Here is a 20,658-nt window from a genome sequence, read left to right as displayed (position 1 = left end):
AAGTCAGTGTTGCTGAGCTCCCCCTTCCTTTGGTAAATACTAATTGCAATGTTGAATTTGAGAATATTAACAGAACTGTCGTCTTCTTCCAAGAAACTTCTTATTTCTGAAGCCACTTTAAATTTTTATGGAAACGAACAAGAATAATACGCTCAAGGTTAAAGTTTTAAAAAAGCATGATGCTATTTTTTATCAAAACAAATAAGATGAAATATTTTTCAGCAATTACAGGTCATTCTGGGATAAAACAGTAAAGCACCAAGTGAGTCAAAATTATTTTCTCCATCATGGAACATAGACACAACATAAAGATTTCTAACTACTAGTGGGGAAAATAAAGGGAAGCAAACAATCCACATTTTTCAACTGATGGATGCATTGAATTGTTTGCTACTCTATAATGAGATTATTTTTTTTAAAAAAAAAGATCTAAACTAAAATAACTTGAGACATTAAAATGTAGTGAACTGGGAAAATAATTTCTTGGGGAAGATACAAAATGTAGAGGGCCTAAAGCGTGATATATCTGCAGCTCAAACTCTCTCAAACAATTCCCCCCTTTCTCCCTCAATAACAAAAGCCCTCCACCCATCACAAAACTTCAAAGCTACTCACATATTCCGTTCTCACAATATTTTAAAAATAAAACCCACTTCTAATTCCATTCCTACTCATATTCATGTTGAAAAATAAATTTTCATTTGGCTTCTGTTACTACTTTGCATCTAGCTTTGCCATCTCTTGCACATAGATGCCAATGCTCTCACTGTCAAAAAGCAGGAAGTAAATGTTCTTCAAGGAAGAAGGACTGGAGTCATCAAAATGGGAAGAAATGGCTTTCAGAGTCACCTGGGCTGCAGTCTGTTTTGGAAAACAATTTCTAAACAAAGAAGGAAAGTTTGTAATTAATGTTCAGTAGCAAAACATTAAATCTTAAATGTTATAACAATATATAGTTGTTATATTCTAAGTAAGTAATTAATAAGCTGAATCTTACTTGGGGTACTCAACCTGGTTTTCCACAAATTTACTGGGCTCAATACCAAGTAATGTACAGATTTATCCCGCTAGGTAGATAATTTAAAGCAAAGTTTCAGGCCATCCAAATGTAATAGTGCTCAAAAGAAAGATATTAGTGCGGACTGACTGGTAAAAAGCAGAGATGTTGGGAAAAAAATGCTGATAAATCAGCCAGTCAATTATAAGGTGGGAAAATGGAAAACTGAGTTTACAACAAATATATCAAAATAATTACTGGTGCATGATAAAAGGTTCCCCTTTCCAGTCAGGTCTGTCTCTAGAGTAGTGGTTCCCAAATTGGGTGATACCGCCCCCTGGGGGGCGGTGGGATGACGTAGGGGGCCGCTAAGAGGCAAGTGGGGTGGCAGGGAGGTGCTAAGAGGCAAGGGGGGGTGACAGAAGAGTGCTGGAGGTGGCCCCCTCGCAGGACACAATTCTGCCTGGGGCTCTATTGGCCGCCAGTCATCCGAGCACTTCCGGCAGTTGTGAAATTCAAAGACTGGAAGGATTTTTCGCTTGCTTGCTCGCTCACTCAGGAGGCATACAAGCATGTCAGGCCGGGGGGGGGGGGGCGGGAACAAAGGGGGGCAGAGAAAGAAGAGAAGAGCCTTTTGCCTGCATTTCTCCTCTGATATTACTCTGCGTGTGCTGTGCACAGAGAAGAGATGCGGGACTGAACGGGGCTGTCCTTGGGCCTGCATTTCAGGGTTTGGGAATTGGCGCTGTATTACGCAGGGAGTCCGATGTCACTGCACAAGAGCGCTCTCCTGTCTGCCTGCTTCTTTTGCGCTTTTATAAATGGCTTTACTTCTGACTTCTTCCCGGGGCTGCACTGTGAGCCGCCTCCGTGAGGATGCGCCTGTGCAATGGAGCCACCCCCCCAATCCCTCCTGCACCCTCTCCACATGGATGTGCCACTCTCACCTTCCTCTACCCTTCCTATCTTAGAAATGCAATACAGGTAAACATGCAGCGGGGGGGGGGGAGAGCATGGCTAGCCCCCCTCTGCCTCCTTGCTCCATTCGTAGAGGTGGCCTTAAAAAGTGAGGAGCGGGAGGAAGGGCACTTGGAGTGGTTTCTCAAACTTTTGAGTTGCAAAGTAATCTCATTGAAGGCTGAAATATAGGGGAGATTGTGGAAAAGGAATAAGCATTTCCAACATATATTGTTAAAAAAAAAGTAAATAAAAAAGTGGTCTAATTACTGTGTAAAGTTGGATATTGTCACATACAGGAAAAAGCAAAGCAAAACAAAATTATGATATGTCCCATATTAGAAGAAAATGCTGTCTAAATGTTCCAGTATGCCAAACAAGATGTTTTATAACCAAATGGAGTCAAAACACTGCAGTTTTTTTTAAATAAAGTGCTCTTCCTATCTTGATATTTATGCACAGTGAGACTTTTGTGACAGATAAACCTGGATAATGGCATCACTCTTATGTTGTGTGAGTATACATGAGCTGCAAGGCTTGTATTTTGCCATAGTATCATCTACAGCTCCATAAGTATTACTAGGGTTTTGACCAGCTCCTGGGCACCAACATATTGAGGAATATGGAAAGACTGATCATGTGGGGCAGTCTAATAAGCATTTCTGAAATGGCAGATATCACAGAACAAAGTCTTTTTCCTTCTCTACCCCCACCCCTCCCTGTATTTTGAAAAAAACAAAAGGCAGCAGTGTGTGTGTGAATGATCAGGCACGTATTATATTACACAGCATTTACTGAACAGTGAAGTAGTTACTAAAGTTTACTAAGTTTACTAAGTTACTAGTTACTAAGGTTCTTGATAAATGACTGGATCATGTTCAATAATTTTGTTGAATTAACATTAACTAAAAAGGTTTTTGAATAAAGGTGCAATTAATTGTTACAGTGTTGAATTTTACTGTTACTATTTTCCTTCTGTCGTGCAAACCACCCAGCCACGCCCACCAAGCCACACCCACAGAACTGGTAGTAAAAAAAAATGGAACTCCACCACTGGGTGGGGGGCACTAAGGATCAGTTTGTAGCACCAAGAGGGCGGTGGAAAAAGTTTGGGAACCACTGCTCTAGAGGGTGGTGCTCATCTCCGTTTCTTAGTCAAGGGAGCCAGTGTTGTCTAAAGAGAGTTACAGGGCCATGTGGCCAGCAAGACTATTTGCTAAGGTGCATGGAACACAGTTGCCTTCCCATTAAATGGTACCTATTTATCTACTTGCATTTGCATGCTTTTGAACTGCTAGATGGATAGGAACTGGGGCAAGTAACATGAATTTGCCCCATTGTGAGGCACTTGAATCTTGAAGACTCAGTCAGCTGTTGGTTTTCCAGCTGACAAGCTTAGTGTCTTTAACTGTTGAGCCACCACTTTGGAAATGCGGATGCAATCAAAATAATGCAATCAAAAGGAGTTTCCATAAAATACTCCTATATGAGCCTATTGGGCCCCAAAGTTGGAAAATGAAACAATAAAAATCTAGCAGGTGTTATGGTAATATGGTATGAAAAAAAAATCACCAACTAAATATCTTTATATCATGAGGTATAGGGATTTTTCACAGTGTATGAAAGAGATTTATGCTGGCAAGCCTATCAGCGATTTCCTTAAATATGTTACAAAATGTTAATTTGTGCCAATAAATGTATGCCAATAGAGGGCATCTGCAGTTTGGATCATAGTTCTTCCCTGAAAACCTCTGAAGGCTGTTTTTAAATACCACATACAAGACCATCCTAGACTGAGATATATATTTCAATTAGATGTTATAAGACCAGGTGTTATCGGCTATTTTCTTAAATGTATCACAAAAGGAATGTACTAATTCTACTACAAGATTTATAAAGTAAATACCTGCCACTGGGAAAAGGTGGAAAAGCCACAGATTTCAGCTTCTTATCTTCAGCAGTAGTTAAACAGTTCTTTATTGTCTCCTCCAGTTGTTCTTCACATTTGTCTGAACCCCATTGTGGGATGTGACAGTGAATGACAAATTTTGCTGCTAGACCAGTAGCCTGACCGAGAGCAGCTGAAGGGGGAAAATGAGTCTTATTACCTTAGGCAGAACTATACACCTTAGATACTATTTTATTTCTCTTTCCCATAATGTTCAATTAGGCATCACAGGATGACAATTTTCAAACCAAATAGGCTAACTTACAGAATGTATCCAAAATCTGGGACCCATCACTCCCACGGACTTGAAAATTGACAAATTGTATAAAACCTTTTATGACATTAAAATGATTGTCAAACAGTTTATGACATAATACAAAATGTCAGAACACATTTCCTGTGCTGAGGTTTGTGCTATCCAGTTCAACACTGGCTATTTTCAAAGCAGATCCATCTCTGAATGTATCCAACTTTTACAGGGAAGGCAGCACATTAGAAGTCCTGTCATTGTCGAAGGCATTGAGAAATCTGGTAAGGAAATATGCCTAAAAAGATGAGGCAACGAGGCTCATTTTAAAGCATTACTATTACTTTTCCAGCAAAGCTTAAGATATGGGGATGAAGCTGGACTCTTTGCCATTCAATTCCTCATCCTGCACTGGTTTTTTTCTCATCAGGAACATACTTTTTTAATTAAAACATTTGGATGGCCGCCCAACTTAAAACAAACTGAGTGGCTCATAACTAAAGAATAAAATAATATATGTATAAGCAATAAAAAAAAAAAACATAAAGCAATAGCCCCCATCCCAAAACCCAGAAAAACCTGGTACTGTATTATAAGCATTTTTCCCAATGTACTTCACATTTTCCTCTCACTCCAACCTTACCCCTTCCCAATCCTTGGGGGGGAGGGCACTAAAATGTGACTAAAATAGATTTTACATAATTAAGAAAGATCTTACCTTCCGTGACTTCCAAAGGTCCCTGTGATTTACGAAGTTCCTTTACCGTTTCTAAGAACTCTTTACCACCAGCTTTTTCCAATGCTTTGCCTGACCCAAAGGAAAACAAAGGAAGGTATGTTTCTATTGCAGTTCTGAACAGGCCTTTATGCATACATGCAGAGATACAAATTCAAACTGAATGGTCAATCATTACTTTGGAATGGATTTCTCTCATTCATTTTCTTTTATTATTGGCAGCCAATAAAATATTTATCCTCTGTGCCTTATGAATATATTTTCATAAATGATGATTACTGATGCTGTTGTGTATAGAAAACCAGCACTGAGCAGCCTAACCTACAACAGGACAATGTTGTAAGAAGCCTTAAATGCAGTAACGTTAACTTGATTTATTTCTCCAAATTGAGTATGTACAGAGAATTAAAACAAGAAAAATATTGCTAACCATGAAGATGAACAATAGTATCTTAAAAGCTTTTATACGTATAAAATTTATAATACTCCAGTGGGACTTAGAAGCATATATATATATATAAAGTACTATAAGTATTATGGACAACTAAAATATGTTATATATATAACATATTTTAGTTGTCCATAATACTTATAGTACTTTCTAGAACAATTACATTTCCTGTTTTTTAACTCTGATCAAAAAGTTTAAAGAATAACAGATTTGGTAGTTCCTACAGGAAAAAAAGTACTATTCAGAGGTTTCAAGTATTTCTATTTGCTTCAAAATAATTTTAGACTTACCTACTTCCTCTTTGAGGTCTATTTCACCAGTAGTTGGATGCACAATACCTTCTACTTTCATTGAACCAATATGGTTGATGTCACTTTGTGTCAGAGATAACTGCAAAATGCCAATGCAACAGGAGCAAAAAAAAAAAAAAAAAAAAAAAAAAAAAAAAAAAACACACACACACACAAAAAAGCAAACAAACCTAAGTTTGAGGATTATGAACTAATGAAACAAGACTCTAAGAATTAAACTGTTATAAAAGACTTATAAAAAAAAACCTTGTTCCCATCTAGAAATAAGGGCATCACTATCTTTCTTTCATGAACTTGTTTTCACTGTTTTTCAATTATTTATAATTTTATTAGATATCAAATATAACCATCCCGTAACTTGGGTTGGCAATATCTTTAATTGGTTCTGAACTGTATGAAATCTTTCCTTCATGTAAATGATTTAATTTATATAAATTTAATTTCATCTTGTGATTTCTAAGCTCTTCTATGTACTGGTTACATTGTGAAAATTAACTCTGGACACAGCAACAAGTTTTATAAATAAAACCCAATGGTATTTTATCTCCATAATTAAAAAAAATTCTAATCATCCCACCTATACTGAGTTGCCTGCCATCTTTTAAAGCCAACATTTGTAAGCAAGTCATCCAACCATAGACCTGTTACACACATGAACAGCAATAGCTGGGCCTCTGAGTCTATGCTTCCACTAGTGACAGTGATACAACTTAACTATTCCAATGCAAGAGAAAATAATATTCTGTGTACACATGCTTAGTATTCTATCTTCCAAATTATTATTCTTAATAATGGAATTAATATGCATATTTTCTGCATCCGCATAGGAGAAGGAATTATGGACATACTTATGAAGCAGGCATCCTTTTTGTCTATTGGTAGGTTAGGACTGGAGACTTTTGCATTTACCATATGCAGAATAGAATAGAATAGAATAGAATACTTTATTTGTATGCCGCCATTTTCCCTGAGGGGACTCAGGGTGGCTCACAATTCAGGGGTAGGGAAGGACAAAACAAGTTGCACACATGAAGACAATACATCGTTAAAAAGCGCAACAGTCATACTATTCGGGTGGGGTTGAAATCTTTAGCCCCAGGCCTGTTGGGACAGCCAGGTTTTAAGGGCTATGTGGAAGGTCTGGAGGGTGGTATAATTTTAGACATACATGCATCTATGTATGTCTAAAATTATATTCAATTTATTGTAATATAAATTACCTAAGTTCCTTTAATCTGCAGATAAAATATATTTGTAATTTCATGAAACATTGAAGTTTGTACTTTTCAATGATGAAGTTGCAACACTCTACTATATTCAGAAGTTATCAAAGTTATGTTGATGTAATTCCTGAATCTTGAAACCCATACTGTACGTATTTTATGAAACACTTTTCCAGGGAGGAACCTTTCGATATACACTAGCTAAGAAGATGTTCTGAAATATCTTCTGCATCTAAGGATTGCAAGCCCAGGAGGCAACATTTGCAACTCCTCCAGGATAATGGGGACAGGATTGTTCAGGCTATAACAAGGATGGGGATGTTGCTGAAAATCACTGTAACAAATCAAAACTGAGGCAACCAACTAGAGTGCTGATTAATTTAGATACATTTAACAACTTTAACAAGGCATTACTATGTAAAAGATGAAACAGAGAACAAGGAGATACTTTGTATTGCAATTTAAATTCTATTCTATTTTACATTTCTAGTGCCTAAGGGATCTGGAGCATGTTTCATTTTATGCAAGCCAAAATGTCTCAGTTAGAACACATTGCTTCTAAGTGATTACCTGCAAATGATTTCTTGAAATTATTCTTAAAAGGAGTAGGGTAATATAATGTGATTTTATTTCAAGAAGAGATAAATAAAGATCTTTTCACTGGAGACTATTTTTGAAGTACAGAACTTTCTACCCTTTAATTTGGTACCTTCTGTCCAGGAACAAGGCTCTTGGACGAGAGTATAGTGAATCCATCTCCAGGTCCATCATCGGCTGTTGAATTTGATGCTCCTTCTTTTTCATTTTCCTTCTGTTTATTCTATTAACATAATATATATACTCAAAAACAGAAATGCTAAGAGGAATATTTGAAATCCGAAATCTATTTCAAATTATTCTTTAAAATTTGCATATAACTAATACTATTTAGTAATGTAATTATACAAGAGTCTTTTTTTTCCTAGTCTGGATCGTATAAAACCAGACACCTCACTGGAAGCCAAAATCATGATCACTATGTCTGATTTACTTTGACTATGTCATGCTTGCATAGAGAAGTCAACGATGCTAGGAATGGTTAGTGGAATAATAATAAGAGGCAAGCGAAGAACATGGCATGATAACACCAAAACTGATACAAAGATGAATATCCAATAAGTGAAAGAAGCTGTGCTTGACGGGGTAGCGTGGAGAGCATTTGTTTATAAACTCACCAAGGTGAGACACGACTGAATGGTTAAAATAACATTTTTTCCTAGTGAAAAGAAATATTTTGTAAATACAAGAAAGGAGGAAAAATTCAAGCCAATGTGCATATTTACTTTTAAGGTGGGAAAATTCTAACAAATTGAACTGATGTCATGTCACTTTATATTTGGATATGATTTTGTATGAAATAGTCTTTTTGCACAAATTGCTTACTGCCAGAGGCAAAACAAACCCCCCAAAACCCATAGCTAATATTTTCTCTAATGTGGTAAGTTTTTATTTTTTACATAAGAACCTTTTCACACAATAGATTATTGTGATCAATGTTACAAAAACATTTTACTTTGCAAGGAACTTTACATTCCATGAGTAAAATTATGTTGTAGCTTTTAAATGGATACAGTAAAGACAGTGGAGAATATATATCAAGACTGAACTGTTGGGCTTATCGTGTTTTTTAAGCTCACTTTTCTTTTTGTAGATATGTCATCACACCATCAGTACAGTGGGGGAAAGCAGTGGACTTTGCTGGCTGTTTATATATAAAACATGTCCTACCACCACTGATCAGGTATTGTTTCTTCTTTGATTGCTGTTGTTCATTTGGTGCTGGTTGATTTATCTGGATATTGGTTAATGTTATGAGGAAGGGTGTATTTAAAGTTGTCTGCCTAACCACAATTGTTTCCTTGACCTCTAGTTACAGGTAGTCCTTGACTTACATTCATTTGTCTGTTGGCCATTTCAAGTTACAATGGCACTGAAAAAAATGACATGACCATTTTTTGAATTTTGATCATGTGACCATGGGGATGCTGCAATGGTCATAAGTCACTTTTTTAGTGCCTTTGTAACTTTGGTCTCTAAATGAACTGTTGTAAGTAAAGGACTGTCTGCATTAAAAACTTTCAGCAATGTGGAAAGCCTGCTCTAAAACAAGCATAACAATATCAAATTATCCCAATGTCCACAGACACATTAGGTCCAGGCCTGAGGCCTTGTTAACATTTCTCATATTTTAATTAGACAACTAAGAATTAAAAAAATACTAATGTATATAACTTCAATGGAAAAACTCAATTCAACCAACAATCCCAGGAAGCTTGAAACAAAGCGGACAATGCCTGTATTAAAATGCCCGAATGTTACTTAATTCTTTACAATATTGGAGTCACTGATCAGAATATATGTATTTGCTTACGGAAAAGGAATACTGTTATTTTCAGATAAAAAACCAATTAGAAAATGAATTGTAATTTAAAATTGCAAGATATATAAGTAAGCCGTTACAACAATATTCAGTACATAAAATAATTAAAAGAAATTGAACAAAAGAGCAAAAGCAAGTTAAACTTCAGTACTAAGCACAGTCCTCTAAAATTAAAGGAGACCCAGATAAATGTTTTTAAACTCCTTCTGAAGATCAGCTGAGATCCTTAAACAGTTCCTAGAGGGGAATTTCAAGTATGAAAGGCTATCACAGACAAAACCCTGTCCTTGATACTCACCAATCTTATAGTTACTATTCATAGGTCAGATAACAGAGTCTTAAATGATTATCTTAAAGGTTAGGAAGGCTTGTACAAGTGCAAGAACTCCTTTAGATAACTTAGAGCAATGCATAGCCTGAAATGGTAACTTTGGCACTTTAAATTCGGCCTGAATACAAATATGCAACTATAGCATACCTGCATGGAGCATAGTGTAAGTGTAATGTAATCACAATACCTATAGCCATTTTGGCTACTGCATGCTATACCAATGATAGTTTTAAGACTGGTCTGAAGAGCAGACCCACAGATTATAGTCTAACTACAGTTGGAAAGCTAATCAGAGATGGTATAAAGCAATTCTTTATAAGCCTTCAAAATGGGTACACAGTCAAACATGCATCTCCCCAGACTTTAAGAGAATTTCTGGTGAATACCTCTCAGTGGTTCATTTTTCCTGCAGTTTGGAATCTAACATTCAGTAATTAGCTTATTTCATGGCCTATGAACTGAAATATAATATAAATACTGAAACTATTTTCTATCTATTTAGAACACTGAAATATGTTTGTTAAGAAAATAACTGCCCCGTTCAGTCTCAATAAGGCACGAAAGTACAACATTCTGGCTGCTAGCAAGGTCAGGGAATATAAGGCAGCCAACAACTCACAGATCCTTGAAAGCAGGATTCAAAACCGGGCCATACACAGAATCCAGCTGAGTAAGGCGTCAAAGAGAGTCAGGATCCAAAGGCATGTTCCAGAGTCAGTCCAAGCATCAAGGGACAGAGTTTGAGTGAATGAACAGAAATCCAGTTCACAAAGGAAGGCCACATAGCCTAGTAGACAGGCCTCATTTCCAAGGCTAGCTGCTGGGAACTAAGGCCAGAGCTCCTGGGATCCATGCTCTAGCTAGCCATCATTAAGATCTTTAGAAGAAACTCCTCTTTGTGACTAAGCTTCTGACACAAGGAACCCTTTCATCCTAAGGAGTGCTGCTCTTTAAGCATATACTGAACCCTTACTGAAGTGATTCATAGAGGATTTTTTTATTCCGCTATGAAACTTCCATATCAGATTTATTTGTGTTTTGTGTTTGCTAAGGATGGTATTAAAACCTGAGCAGTCTAAGGTATTCATAGGTTCAGTTTTTTATAGGGGTTCATGGCACAGAAAAAACAATATATTATATCCTGCCCATGCACTTTTTACTTTGTAGAGAAACTATTTTTCATCCCTTCATTAGCTGAAGAAGTTGTTCCTCTGATTCAACTTGCAATGGCTCTTGGGTCAGTTAATAACAAACAATAGTATTTAGGAAGATTCTATTGCAGAATAAAGCTTTTATAACATCTGAAATAAATCTGGTTAAAACAAAGTATGGTAGCCTTTTAAGCGTGAGTAAGATCAAGTTCTAAGAGGAACCTATTTCCAAATTATCAAAACTGATTGCTTTGAGTTCTGCTTACCTTTTTAGGTGTCCGAGCTTTACCAGTCTTTGCTTTTTTTCCACTTTTCTTGACCCCCAAAGGTTTTCTTCCTCTCTTCTCTGGAGTAGGTGAAAGGATAGTATCAGATTTGCTTTTGGCGCCTCGTTTTTTGGCAAGAAGCTCTGGATGAATTCTGGGTAGAACACCTCCACTTGCGATAGTCACTCCTTTTAACAACTGTTGAAAGAGGCAATGCAGAAAAATTGAACACATCTGAATACAATTTCTTATATTTAATTAATTTACTCTAAAGAAATTTGTTTATGGCATTTATAAACAACTATACAAAACAGAATAATTAATACACAAATTTGAGTAATTACATGTATCCTAAGTTCCTTTCAGGAAAAGTAAGACTGCATTAGTAAAATAAAACCGCAATGACTTGTTTTTATTTATACTGTCCCTTTTACAGAACAATAAAGAATTAGTTCCTTTCAGAAAATATCATGGCTAAAGGAAGGAATTACATTTACAGTAAGATTCCCCTTTATAAGAAGTAAAGTAAGGCTACCATATATGAGATGTAAAAATCCAGACAAGTAGGCTATAGCAGACATATAGAAAAACCTAGGTAGATGGAATTTTACAGTAACTATACCCTAAGGAAAGAATACTAATATTACAGTACTATGTTCTGGCACTGTGGTACTTGCCTATATCATCAGTTACTATCTATTCATGAATGATATATATAAATAGGGAATAAGATTCAATTTGGCAGCTTGCAACATTGCTTGGTTGATACTGAATACAACTCAAATTACTTTAAGGGGAAACCCAAAGACCATGTAAGCTGAATGCCCGGTGACAAAATTCAAGTATTTCAAGGCAAATATAACTCCAACCAACAATAACGAAATACATACCATAAAACAAATAACAGGGAGGCACAACAATAACTATAGGCACTACGACCAATATTAAAGAGAGTATTTCTCACTATATGTAGGATTGATTTGTCCTTACCACTAAGGAGCTGCATTTCCCCCTTCCCCACATACTTAGAATTAAGAAACAAGATAAACAGTTATTTCCTTCATAGCATTTCTTTCTTTAACAGTACTGATTCCACTTGGTAACAAACTGAAACCAGAGCATCTTCAGGAATTTTCCCAGTGAGAGAAAAAGTATATTATATAATTGACTGAAAATAATTGGTTTATGATTTCTGGTACATCTGGTAAATTAGGGGAAGCAGGAATAGGACAAGTAGCCACGGAGGAAATAAATCCAAAAAAATTCATGGGTAGATTTTGAGTTTGAACAGTATCTTTTTATCAAAAACTAAAATCTTCTCTTCCTTCCATGCACATTTTACTTGTTCCATCCATTAAGTATCAAAACCATCAATTCAGTTTCATAGTCCTCCTATACAATACTCCAAAAGCAAAACAAAATCCAGATTTCATGCCACCATCGGAATGCATTGTAGAATTGTGATGTCACACTGGTTTAATTCTTGAGGATTGCTTCATAAGAGATGCGGACTACAGAATTTCCCATAATATCTTATTAAATATTTTCTACTTCTGAAAAGTTATGTTGTATATTAGTAATCAATTATCAATTACTCAACATTATTTCAAATGTTCTAGTAAAAGTAACTTTTCCCATAAAACAGAGCTTTTAATTAATTGTTTTGAATATCTTATTCAAACCCTGTAAAATAGTTAGATCTTTTTTCACATCAAATAATATAACCCAAAATATGAATATCAAATATAATAATCACACCCATTTATATAATAATATTTTCCATTTCAGCATTTTCTGGAAAGCCCTATCTTTGTTCCCTCAGCAAGGTTCCCTACATAGTTTTTAAAATGATCCTGAATGAATGCTGATACTATATGGAGGACACTGCTTAAGATGAGATCTGAAAATGCATTTGATCACCGATACCAATGGGCAGACTAGGCATGTCCAACCTGTGGCCCATGGGCCACATGCAGCCCTGGGCAGTTAGTAACACAGCCCCGCAAGATTGTAAACGTCCTATTGTTGAATCATGGATGTGAACTGAGATGACCTTGGAAAAATTCAAAAATGTCACCTAGTACTTAATAAAAGATGTAAGGCTTGCTGAACTAGGACAGTGACCACAATGATAGCAAATGTAACCACACACTTCCGTTAAGTGTAACATTGCCAAGGAAACCCACTATTTCATTTTCAGAAGGAATCTCTTTAAAAATGAAGTCTATAAAAAGAATTGAGAAGGAAAATAAAAATAATTTTAAAAACATCCAGAACACTTGCTGCTTCTTTTTTTTATTCAAGCAACACAAAAATTTTAGTTACAGTGCAGTCAGGAAATGTTCTAACAAATCCACAGTTTTCCAACATGATTGAAAAATCCATTAGAATTTTTAAAAAGCCATCTGGCCATAATTGGAAGAAAAAAAGAACATAATAATATGTAATAAATGCAAGAAGAAAGTTAAGGAATGTAAAATGTGATTTTTGTTTATTTAGTACTTCAACTTGTATGCACTTCTATTTCCAATGATTCTGAACGTTTTTAGGAGTAAGCTTTAAAACAAATATTAGTAGACTACTGGATGAGAAAATAGTTAAAAAAATAAAAAGATATGTGACTGCAGAAAATCAGGATCATTTCTTTGCATCTATTAGCAATATAAAAGACTGTGTCCATTGCCATCAGTGACATAAATAATGCACAAGGAAAAATGTTACTCAGCAAACGAGGGAAAATAGAGACACGAAAAAGGTATCCCAATTATTAATTTTAAAATAAAAATGGATTTCAAGTCAGCATAAGTAATATAGTTACAATATCCCAAGCCTTTTTAAAACAAGATAACCAGAGAGTAGTATTTTAACATTATATTTGTTCATCTGGAACTAAATCTCATTGCAAATCTCTTTATTCCCCTGCCATATTAAAAGTCTAATAAATGTATTTTGGCATATGCATGAAGCATTTAAGATGCTGTAAAATAATCTACTTCATGCTTGTATAAAGTGTGTGCGATGGCTCAGGTGATTAAAGGGTGAGCTTGTTATTTCCCCCAGCTCCTGCACAGCTAGTAGTTTGAAAGCATGCAAATGCAAGTAGATAAATAGGTACCACTTTGGTGGGAAGATAACAGTGTTCCCTGTACCTTGGCGTATAGTCATGCTGGCCACATGACTACAGAAATATCTCCGGAAAATGCTGGTTCCCTCTGCTAAGAAACGGAGATGAACATCTCCCCCTAGTGTTGGACACCACTGAACAGAGAAACCTTTACCTTTTCATGTTGGTATAGCATTTTATGCCTGGTATTATGGTTCACAAAGATACACTGTTTACATTGTAAGCAACTACGGTAACTATACATTTGCCCCATTCCTATTGCAAAGCAGCTTGATAAAAGTTACAAATGTTTTGAATACTTTCAAAAACAGAAAATAATACAGTAGAAGCTGGTTGAGTCATAAAGCACCTTGCTTGATGAATCCAGGAGGGAAAAATGATGATTTAAATGTATAAATATAGTTCAACCTTTCACTTAGTGGCACTAAATTAATCTTAGTGGGACTAAATAAACTTTTCTTATCCAACCAGCCACAGTGGCTCAAAAAACAAAGGCGATAGCACAATAAGATACCCTTTACAAATAATCCAAAAGACTTACCTGATTTAACTCTTCATCGTTAGCAACTGCCAGAAGGATGTGCCTTGGTGCAATTCTTCCCTTTTTGTTGTCTCTTGCAGCATTTCCAGCTAATTCCAATATTTCTGCTATAAGTAGAATGCAATCTCAGTTACAAGTATATTGCAGTGTTCTTGCACTAAAATGTGTATATGTGCAGTATGTTGTATAAGTATATAATTAGTCAATAATATTAAACTAAGTTTTCTTTATTGAAAAAGGTAAGTACATTAAAAATCCCCAAGCTTGATCAGGAGTATCATAGAGCTATTAACTAATACAGTCTTGTGGTAAAAGTAAGTTTGGAATATCTTTTTAGAAAATTTGATTTAGGGTTTTGGGGAAAATTATAATACCATTTCTGAAAAATCTCATCAAATTCAAAATGTACAAAATATAAACATCCAAATGTTGATCTTCTACCAATAACAACTTTGAATGAAATCTCCTATTTTAAAATTATGTTTTATAAGCAGTTCTATTAAAGTTAGAACTCTCAATATTTTCATTAAATTGTTGAAGGCCAGTTGAAAGACATAATCTTTATCCACCTGAAGTGCAATTTCTTATCTCTACAGTACAGCCCAGGGGTGTCAAATTTAATTTCATTGAGGGCTGCATCAGGCTTGTGTTTGACCGGGGGGGGGGGGGGATGTGGGTGTGGCCAGCTCCACGTCACTCATGTCAGGAGCACTTGTGGTGGCCTGGGCGGGGTTGGGGGATCCATTGTCTCCAGTGAAGGAAGGCAAGACCAGGGAGAGGTCCAAACCCTTGCCCTCCAGAGGAGCCTCACCATCTCTCTCAGGCCACATGGAGGACCCCTGGATGGCAATACAGGTTGTCTAGAGCCCTAGGCAGCGGAGGGTAAGCGCCTAGCCCACACTCGAGCTCCCAGGGCACCAGGACCCTACAGCCTAGCCCAGCCCAGCCCAGCTTCCCCAAGGGGATGCCTGACTGCGCTTACCTCCTCAAGGCTGCTGCTGCTGTACTTGCTCTCCTTGACCAAGTTGCTCATGGTATGTGTGAGTCAGAGGGAGGTCCACTCCCTTGCCATGCAAGGAGATCCGGCTTTGTAACCAAAGCATCCTCAGCAACAGGATGGGAGACCACCAGGCAAGGTCAGGAGACAAGGGGATGGCGAAAGGGCAGCAAGCCTGCTGGTGGCCAAATGCTAAGGCAGGACTTCCCTCAGACCCTCCCTCCCTCCCTCTCATTATAATCTCTCCCCTTCCTTCCTTCCTTCCTTCCTTCCTTCCTTCCTTCCTTCCTTCTTCTTTTTCCTTCCCTTGTTTTCCATTTTTTCTTCTTCCTCCCCCACTTTCCTTCTTCCTTTCTTGCTCTTTTCCAATTTTTCCTTTTTTTTATTTCTCTCTTTTCCTTTCCTGCCCCTTCTTGGATGCTCAAATGCAAAAGGGAAAACATTTCTCGATGCCTCCTTGCCTTGTGATAAAATGTCACTTTTGCTAGTAATTTGTTTTGCTAGCATGCTGCCAGCAAAAATGGAGCCCGGAAAGGGCCCATGAGCTCCCCCCCCCCAGCTCCATTTTCGGCTGCAACTGCCTCCTACAGCATTTTGCTAGCCGCCACCAGGTCAGTCTTGGCTAGGCTGAGGCATCGCGGGTGGGTCCTTCGCTGTTTCCAGGATGGCCCCACGGGCCAGATCTGGCTTGAGGGCCTTGAGTTTGACACCCTGGTTTAGACCAATTCAGAAAGTACTGAAACTGGAATGGTTACTTTGTGCGCTCCAGTTAAATCTTACCCCCTTCCTTTACTCAAATAATGACAGCAGGGAGAAAGAATAATCTCGGGTTTTTATTATTGCATAATAATTATAATGTATATGGCTTTCTCTTACATTCTTAATGTATTTCTCATGGCTGAAAGCAATCTTGCCTTTGAGTGAAAAAAATGCATGGAATGTCTAAAAATATGTAACTAATATTTGTCCTTTTTATTTTGTAGTGCCTAAAACATGTTACAAAAAGGATAAAACATACCATAATGGATTCACACTATTCACATTGTTTTGTTAAAGGCCTGAATTCAATCACAATTTATGCTGCAATTACTTTAATAACTCTTCCTCTGTTGTACAGCTTAATTTCCCAAGATGCCACGCAAGGACCTGGTTTAGCATACGATCATTGTAATGGAAATATACACTCACCTGCCAGATATTCTATGACAGCTGCCATGTATACCGGAGCACCCATTCCTATCCGATACTTATACGTTCCTTTCTTCAAGTACCGCATCATTCTTCCCACTGGAAAAATAACACCTGCTCTACTGGAGCGTGATATTTTGCTCATTTTTTTCTTTCCACCTCTGGCTGACATGTTGCTGGTTGTTTTTCAGGGTTCTGGTAGAAAATTGTTTTTGTTTGCTCTAATAGAAACTTATGAATGAAAGATGAAAACAGGAAATTATGAGTATATAATGACAGCCATTCTGCACACAAAACCATTTTAATGATCAAAATTGTAAGTTTCATGTAAAAGGCAGGTAACAGATTTTGTGGTAATATATATGATGTGATATTGATTGCTCCAACCACAATATAGAGTGAAGAATCTCACAGTGCAAGAATATTTCAGCAGCCAGTTTCTGATCATAGAAATCATATTTATTTATTCAATTATTTCAAATGTTCATTTGTCAGTTATTCTTACATGCCCAAAATGGATCAATCTGTGTATGTCAGAGAGATATCAACACCTTGGGGAAATTGTAAGATTTGTATAACTACAACTCACCTTCTCCCAAAAACTTTATATGACTAGGGAGTAACATGAGCACAAAAAAACTAACTAAAAAAACCCAACAACAATCCAATGATGTGTTGAGTAGTTAGCAAATGCTGATTCCAACTTGATAAATGTTAAACACATGTGAGGGGTGTGTGTGGATTGGACAGATAGTCCAAATACAAAATAGGAATTCTGTATCTTAAAAGCTACATGCAAATAAACATTTGGGAGATACAGATTTAGCATGAAGGGTCAATAAAACTACATCTCATGAAATTGTCTTAACTATATCTACTTTGTCAGGTATGGATATTTACAGTAAAAACACTGGAGTAGTGGTAAGCACTAAATTATTTGCAATTTTTTTTTTATTTCTAGCTTGCATATATTTGAAACATTGTAAGAAGCCTATCTATCTTAGAGCAGCCCATCTCACAAAATATGACTTAAAAAGTATTCTGTCTCAAAATATGAGATATTTTAGTGACAGACATTAAGATTGGATTAATCCTGCAGATTTAGGGCTATGCTAGCTCATTTCTTATTTTTTGTTACACCAACCCAACCACTCAAGTGTATGATATATATTAAAAAAAGAAAAATACCAGGATAGTGAAAGCAGGAACAGATAAAAGAACAATAGTTACATTTCTATGTGTAACAAGCTTCAAAACAAGCAACCAAATTCATGTTATTTAGATGTTGAGTCCTGTGGAAAGTAATGCCCTCTAAACAGATTTAGTGAATCTTGCAGGCAGACAGCAGTTGGGCCTAATCAGTGTCCACAATTTGCAAAAGGCTCTTGGCTATGCATTTAGTGGAAGATCTGCTCATAGAGCCAAGCAAGGGCCTCATTTTGTTGTTGATAAGCATGTCTGTTTTCTGTATGCATGGAACCTTTTTCTAAATAGCCAGAAGGCTTCAAACCAGAAGCAGTTAGGTGGGTAGCTTCCTTAGATATTGCATTATAGCATCCGTTCCATTCCAATTCTATGGCTCCGTATTATGCTGGTGTTGATTGTATCTTAATTTAAAATTTTATCTCCTACACTTGTACTGTCCACATATCTTTGTGTGTGTGTGTCTACATATATACACATATAATTTAAACTAAATTTGTTTATCAGTGATTGCATGACCTCTGTAAAATGCTAAATAAATAAATAAAATAGCCAGGAGGAAGAAGCAATGCAGCCAAGGTGTGAGAAGATTTTAGCTAGGTATTAAAAAGGAACAGTTCTGCAATTATTTATTTATTTATTGACATATATATATGTCAATATATATGATGTATATATGTATATATGTATATGCACTTCTTGATTTTAAGTATTTAGATTTAGCAGACCCACAAGGAGGTTATATTGTGAAGAAACAACGCTCCCCCCTCCGTCTTAGACAGAGGGTGGGAGACTCTGATAAGGGTAAGGCGGGGAGGCAGAGGGATCCTAAGTCACATTTTCCCCTCTAAGACACCCCGCATTGTCCTGCCTCCGAAGGCGCCCCCGAGACGCTGCCCGATAAAGCAAGCGCGTACCACGCCCCCTTCCGTGCCTGGCGGGGGGGGGGGGGAGAGTGAGCGAAGGAAGCGGCGCGCGCGCTCCCCGGGAGGACGGTTGAAAAAGGCGCGCTGACAGCTTTGGGGTGGGAGGGGGGCCCGCGGCGTTCGGAGTGGGGGGGGCGCCGCCACGGAAACCCGGTGCTGGGGCGCTCGCGAGGGACGGTGGGAAATCGAGATCGTTTCTTTCCCGCGCGATTGCCGCTTTCTCTCCCCCCCCCCCGCCTCCACCCCCCGCCCCTTTCAGCCGCTCGGGCGGGCTGAGGGGAAAGGAAAGCTGAGGCGGGCTTCTCTTCGTCGTTGGAGTTGCGAGGGCTTCGGAGGCGCCGTTAGCCGGCTTCTTTCCCCCACCGAAAGGGTCTCCCGGAAAGGGAAGCGACCTCGGGAAAGAAGTGACCTCTCCTCACCCCGCTCTCCCTTGGGGAGGCAGGCGCGGTATGGGGAGACGGCGCGAGAAGAGGTCGGCGCGGCGAACGACCGGGGTGATGGTGGTGGTAGAAGGGAAGGGCCGCCTTTCTTCCACCACCACCCCGCTCTCTTCGGGCGCCCGAAGCGGCATCCCTCTCTCCGTCGCTCGACGACCTCCCCCCGCCCGTTCAACGACCCGCCTGCCCGCCTCCTTCACTCCCCTCCCGATCCGGACTGCCATGCTACGGAGGATGGGCGGGGGCGGCTCGGTCCCCTTACCCGGTCCGCCTCCGCCGTTTTCGGAGCCAGGGGGGAGTGACGGACGAAAGGCCTCCGCCGTTGCCGCTGCGCATCCGCCGCTGGCGGGTCTTTTTCTTCGGTCCCCGCCGCCCTCCGCCCCGCCCCACAGATCACCTGCCCGCCGGCGGCCGCCGCCGCCTCCTCTTCCACCCGCCGCTTCACTCCTGCGGCGCCGCCTCGCGCTGCCTCCTGCCCGTTCGCCGCCTGTATTGTATAGTTTCAATGGCGGCAGCTCTGGAGGCCGGTGGTAGGAAGTGGTGGCGAGCGGGGCGGGAGGGGGGAAAATCTCTCTCCACATACCACCTCTAGGAGGAGTCACGGCAGCGCGGTCTTCGGAGCGCCCCCGCCGCCAGCCCTGGTATATGACTCTCCCGTGGCTGTGTGTGGGCAGAGCCGTGAAGGGGGGCCAGGTGGCCGAAGCCGCCAGCAGCCCAGGGACGATGCGGAGAAGCAGCAGTCGGCTTCATCTTGCCCTTCGTTGCAATGGCTGCCTGGCAGAGACCCAGCCATCCGACCCGCCGCGATGCGATGCTCCCCCCACCCCTCTCTCTCTCTCCCCGGCGAGGTTGGTTCTCGCTTCTCGGCTCCCAGGAAGCTGCTTACCACCTCGAAGAAAGGGACAAGGGACGACTCACACCTTGGTCAGCCTTTCTTTACTCTCCTACCATCGGGAAGGAGATCTAGAAGCACAGGCAGCCACACAAACAGGCTTAAGAATGGTTTTTATCCATGGGCTGTCGGACTCCTGAATGAAAAATAACTACAACAACGTAGTAGATGGACTTGCGGGGACCTGCGTGGGGTGCAATAAGTTCACATAGGAATAGAATGGAATAGAATAGAAAAAGGAATAGAATAGGGCCAAGTGTGATTGGACACACAAGGAATTTGTCTTTGGTGCATAGGCTCTCAGTGTATATAA

At 39.0% G+C, this 20,658-nt stretch overlaps 1 protein-coding gene across 4 annotated transcripts; it reads right to left on the bottom strand.

Moving 5' to 3' along the window:
• Window positions 1-158: 158 nt before the first annotated feature.
• On the bottom strand, window positions 159-20,152 carry MACROH2A2 (macroH2A.2 histone). Of its 4 annotated transcripts, none has more exons than XM_014062416.2 (9): window positions 20,037-20,152; window positions 16,888-17,118; window positions 14,703-14,809; window positions 11,038-11,235; window positions 7,580-7,690; window positions 5,627-5,726; window positions 4,868-4,957; window positions 3,861-4,035; window positions 159-880 (listed from the first exon to the last, which is right to left on the bottom strand). In XM_014062416.2, the coding sequence occupies exons 2-9, from the start codon at window positions 17,057-17,059 to the stop codon at window positions 715-717; spliced, it is 1,119 nt and encodes a 372-aa protein (XP_013917891.1). In that variant the 5' UTR covers window positions 17,060-17,118; window positions 20,037-20,152; the 3' UTR covers window positions 159-714. The 4 variants fall into 4 exon arrangements, with proteins under 4 accessions (XP_013917891.1, XP_013917890.1, XP_013917889.1 ...); XM_014062415.2 differs by lacking the exon at window positions 20,037-20,152 and adding an exon at window positions 19,851-20,007; XM_014062414.2 differs by lacking the exon at window positions 20,037-20,152 and adding an exon at window positions 19,716-19,854.
• Window positions 20,153-20,658: the final 506 nt, after the last annotated feature.

This window comes from Thamnophis sirtalis, unplaced genomic scaffold (genome assembly GCF_051295495.1).
Source record: "Thamnophis sirtalis isolate CommonGarterSnake01/CBP01778 unplaced genomic scaffold, rThaSir2_p1.2 scaffold_15, whole genome shotgun sequence".
Classification (NCBI taxonomy): domain Eukaryota; kingdom Metazoa; phylum Chordata; class Lepidosauria; order Squamata; family Natricidae; genus Thamnophis; species Thamnophis sirtalis.
This window is presented reverse-complemented; position numbering and strand designations above follow the sequence as displayed.

What these genes read in the sequence shown, in the direction of transcription:
- MACROH2A2 (XM_014062416.2), bottom strand. Translation starts at nt 17,059, where the DNA reads ATGTCAGCCAGAGGTGGAAAGAAAAAAATGAGCAAAATATCACGCTCC. An exon ending in TGTCATAGAATATCTGGCAG is followed by an intron (nt 14,810 to 16,887) that starts GTGAGTGTATAT and finishes TTCTACTTATAG; the next exon opens with CAGAAATATTGGAATTAGCT. An exon ending in ACCTTTGGAAGTCACGGAAG is followed by an intron (nt 4,036 to 4,867) that starts GTAAGATCTTTC and finishes TTCCCCCTTCAG; the next exon opens with CTGCTCTCGGTCAGGCTACT.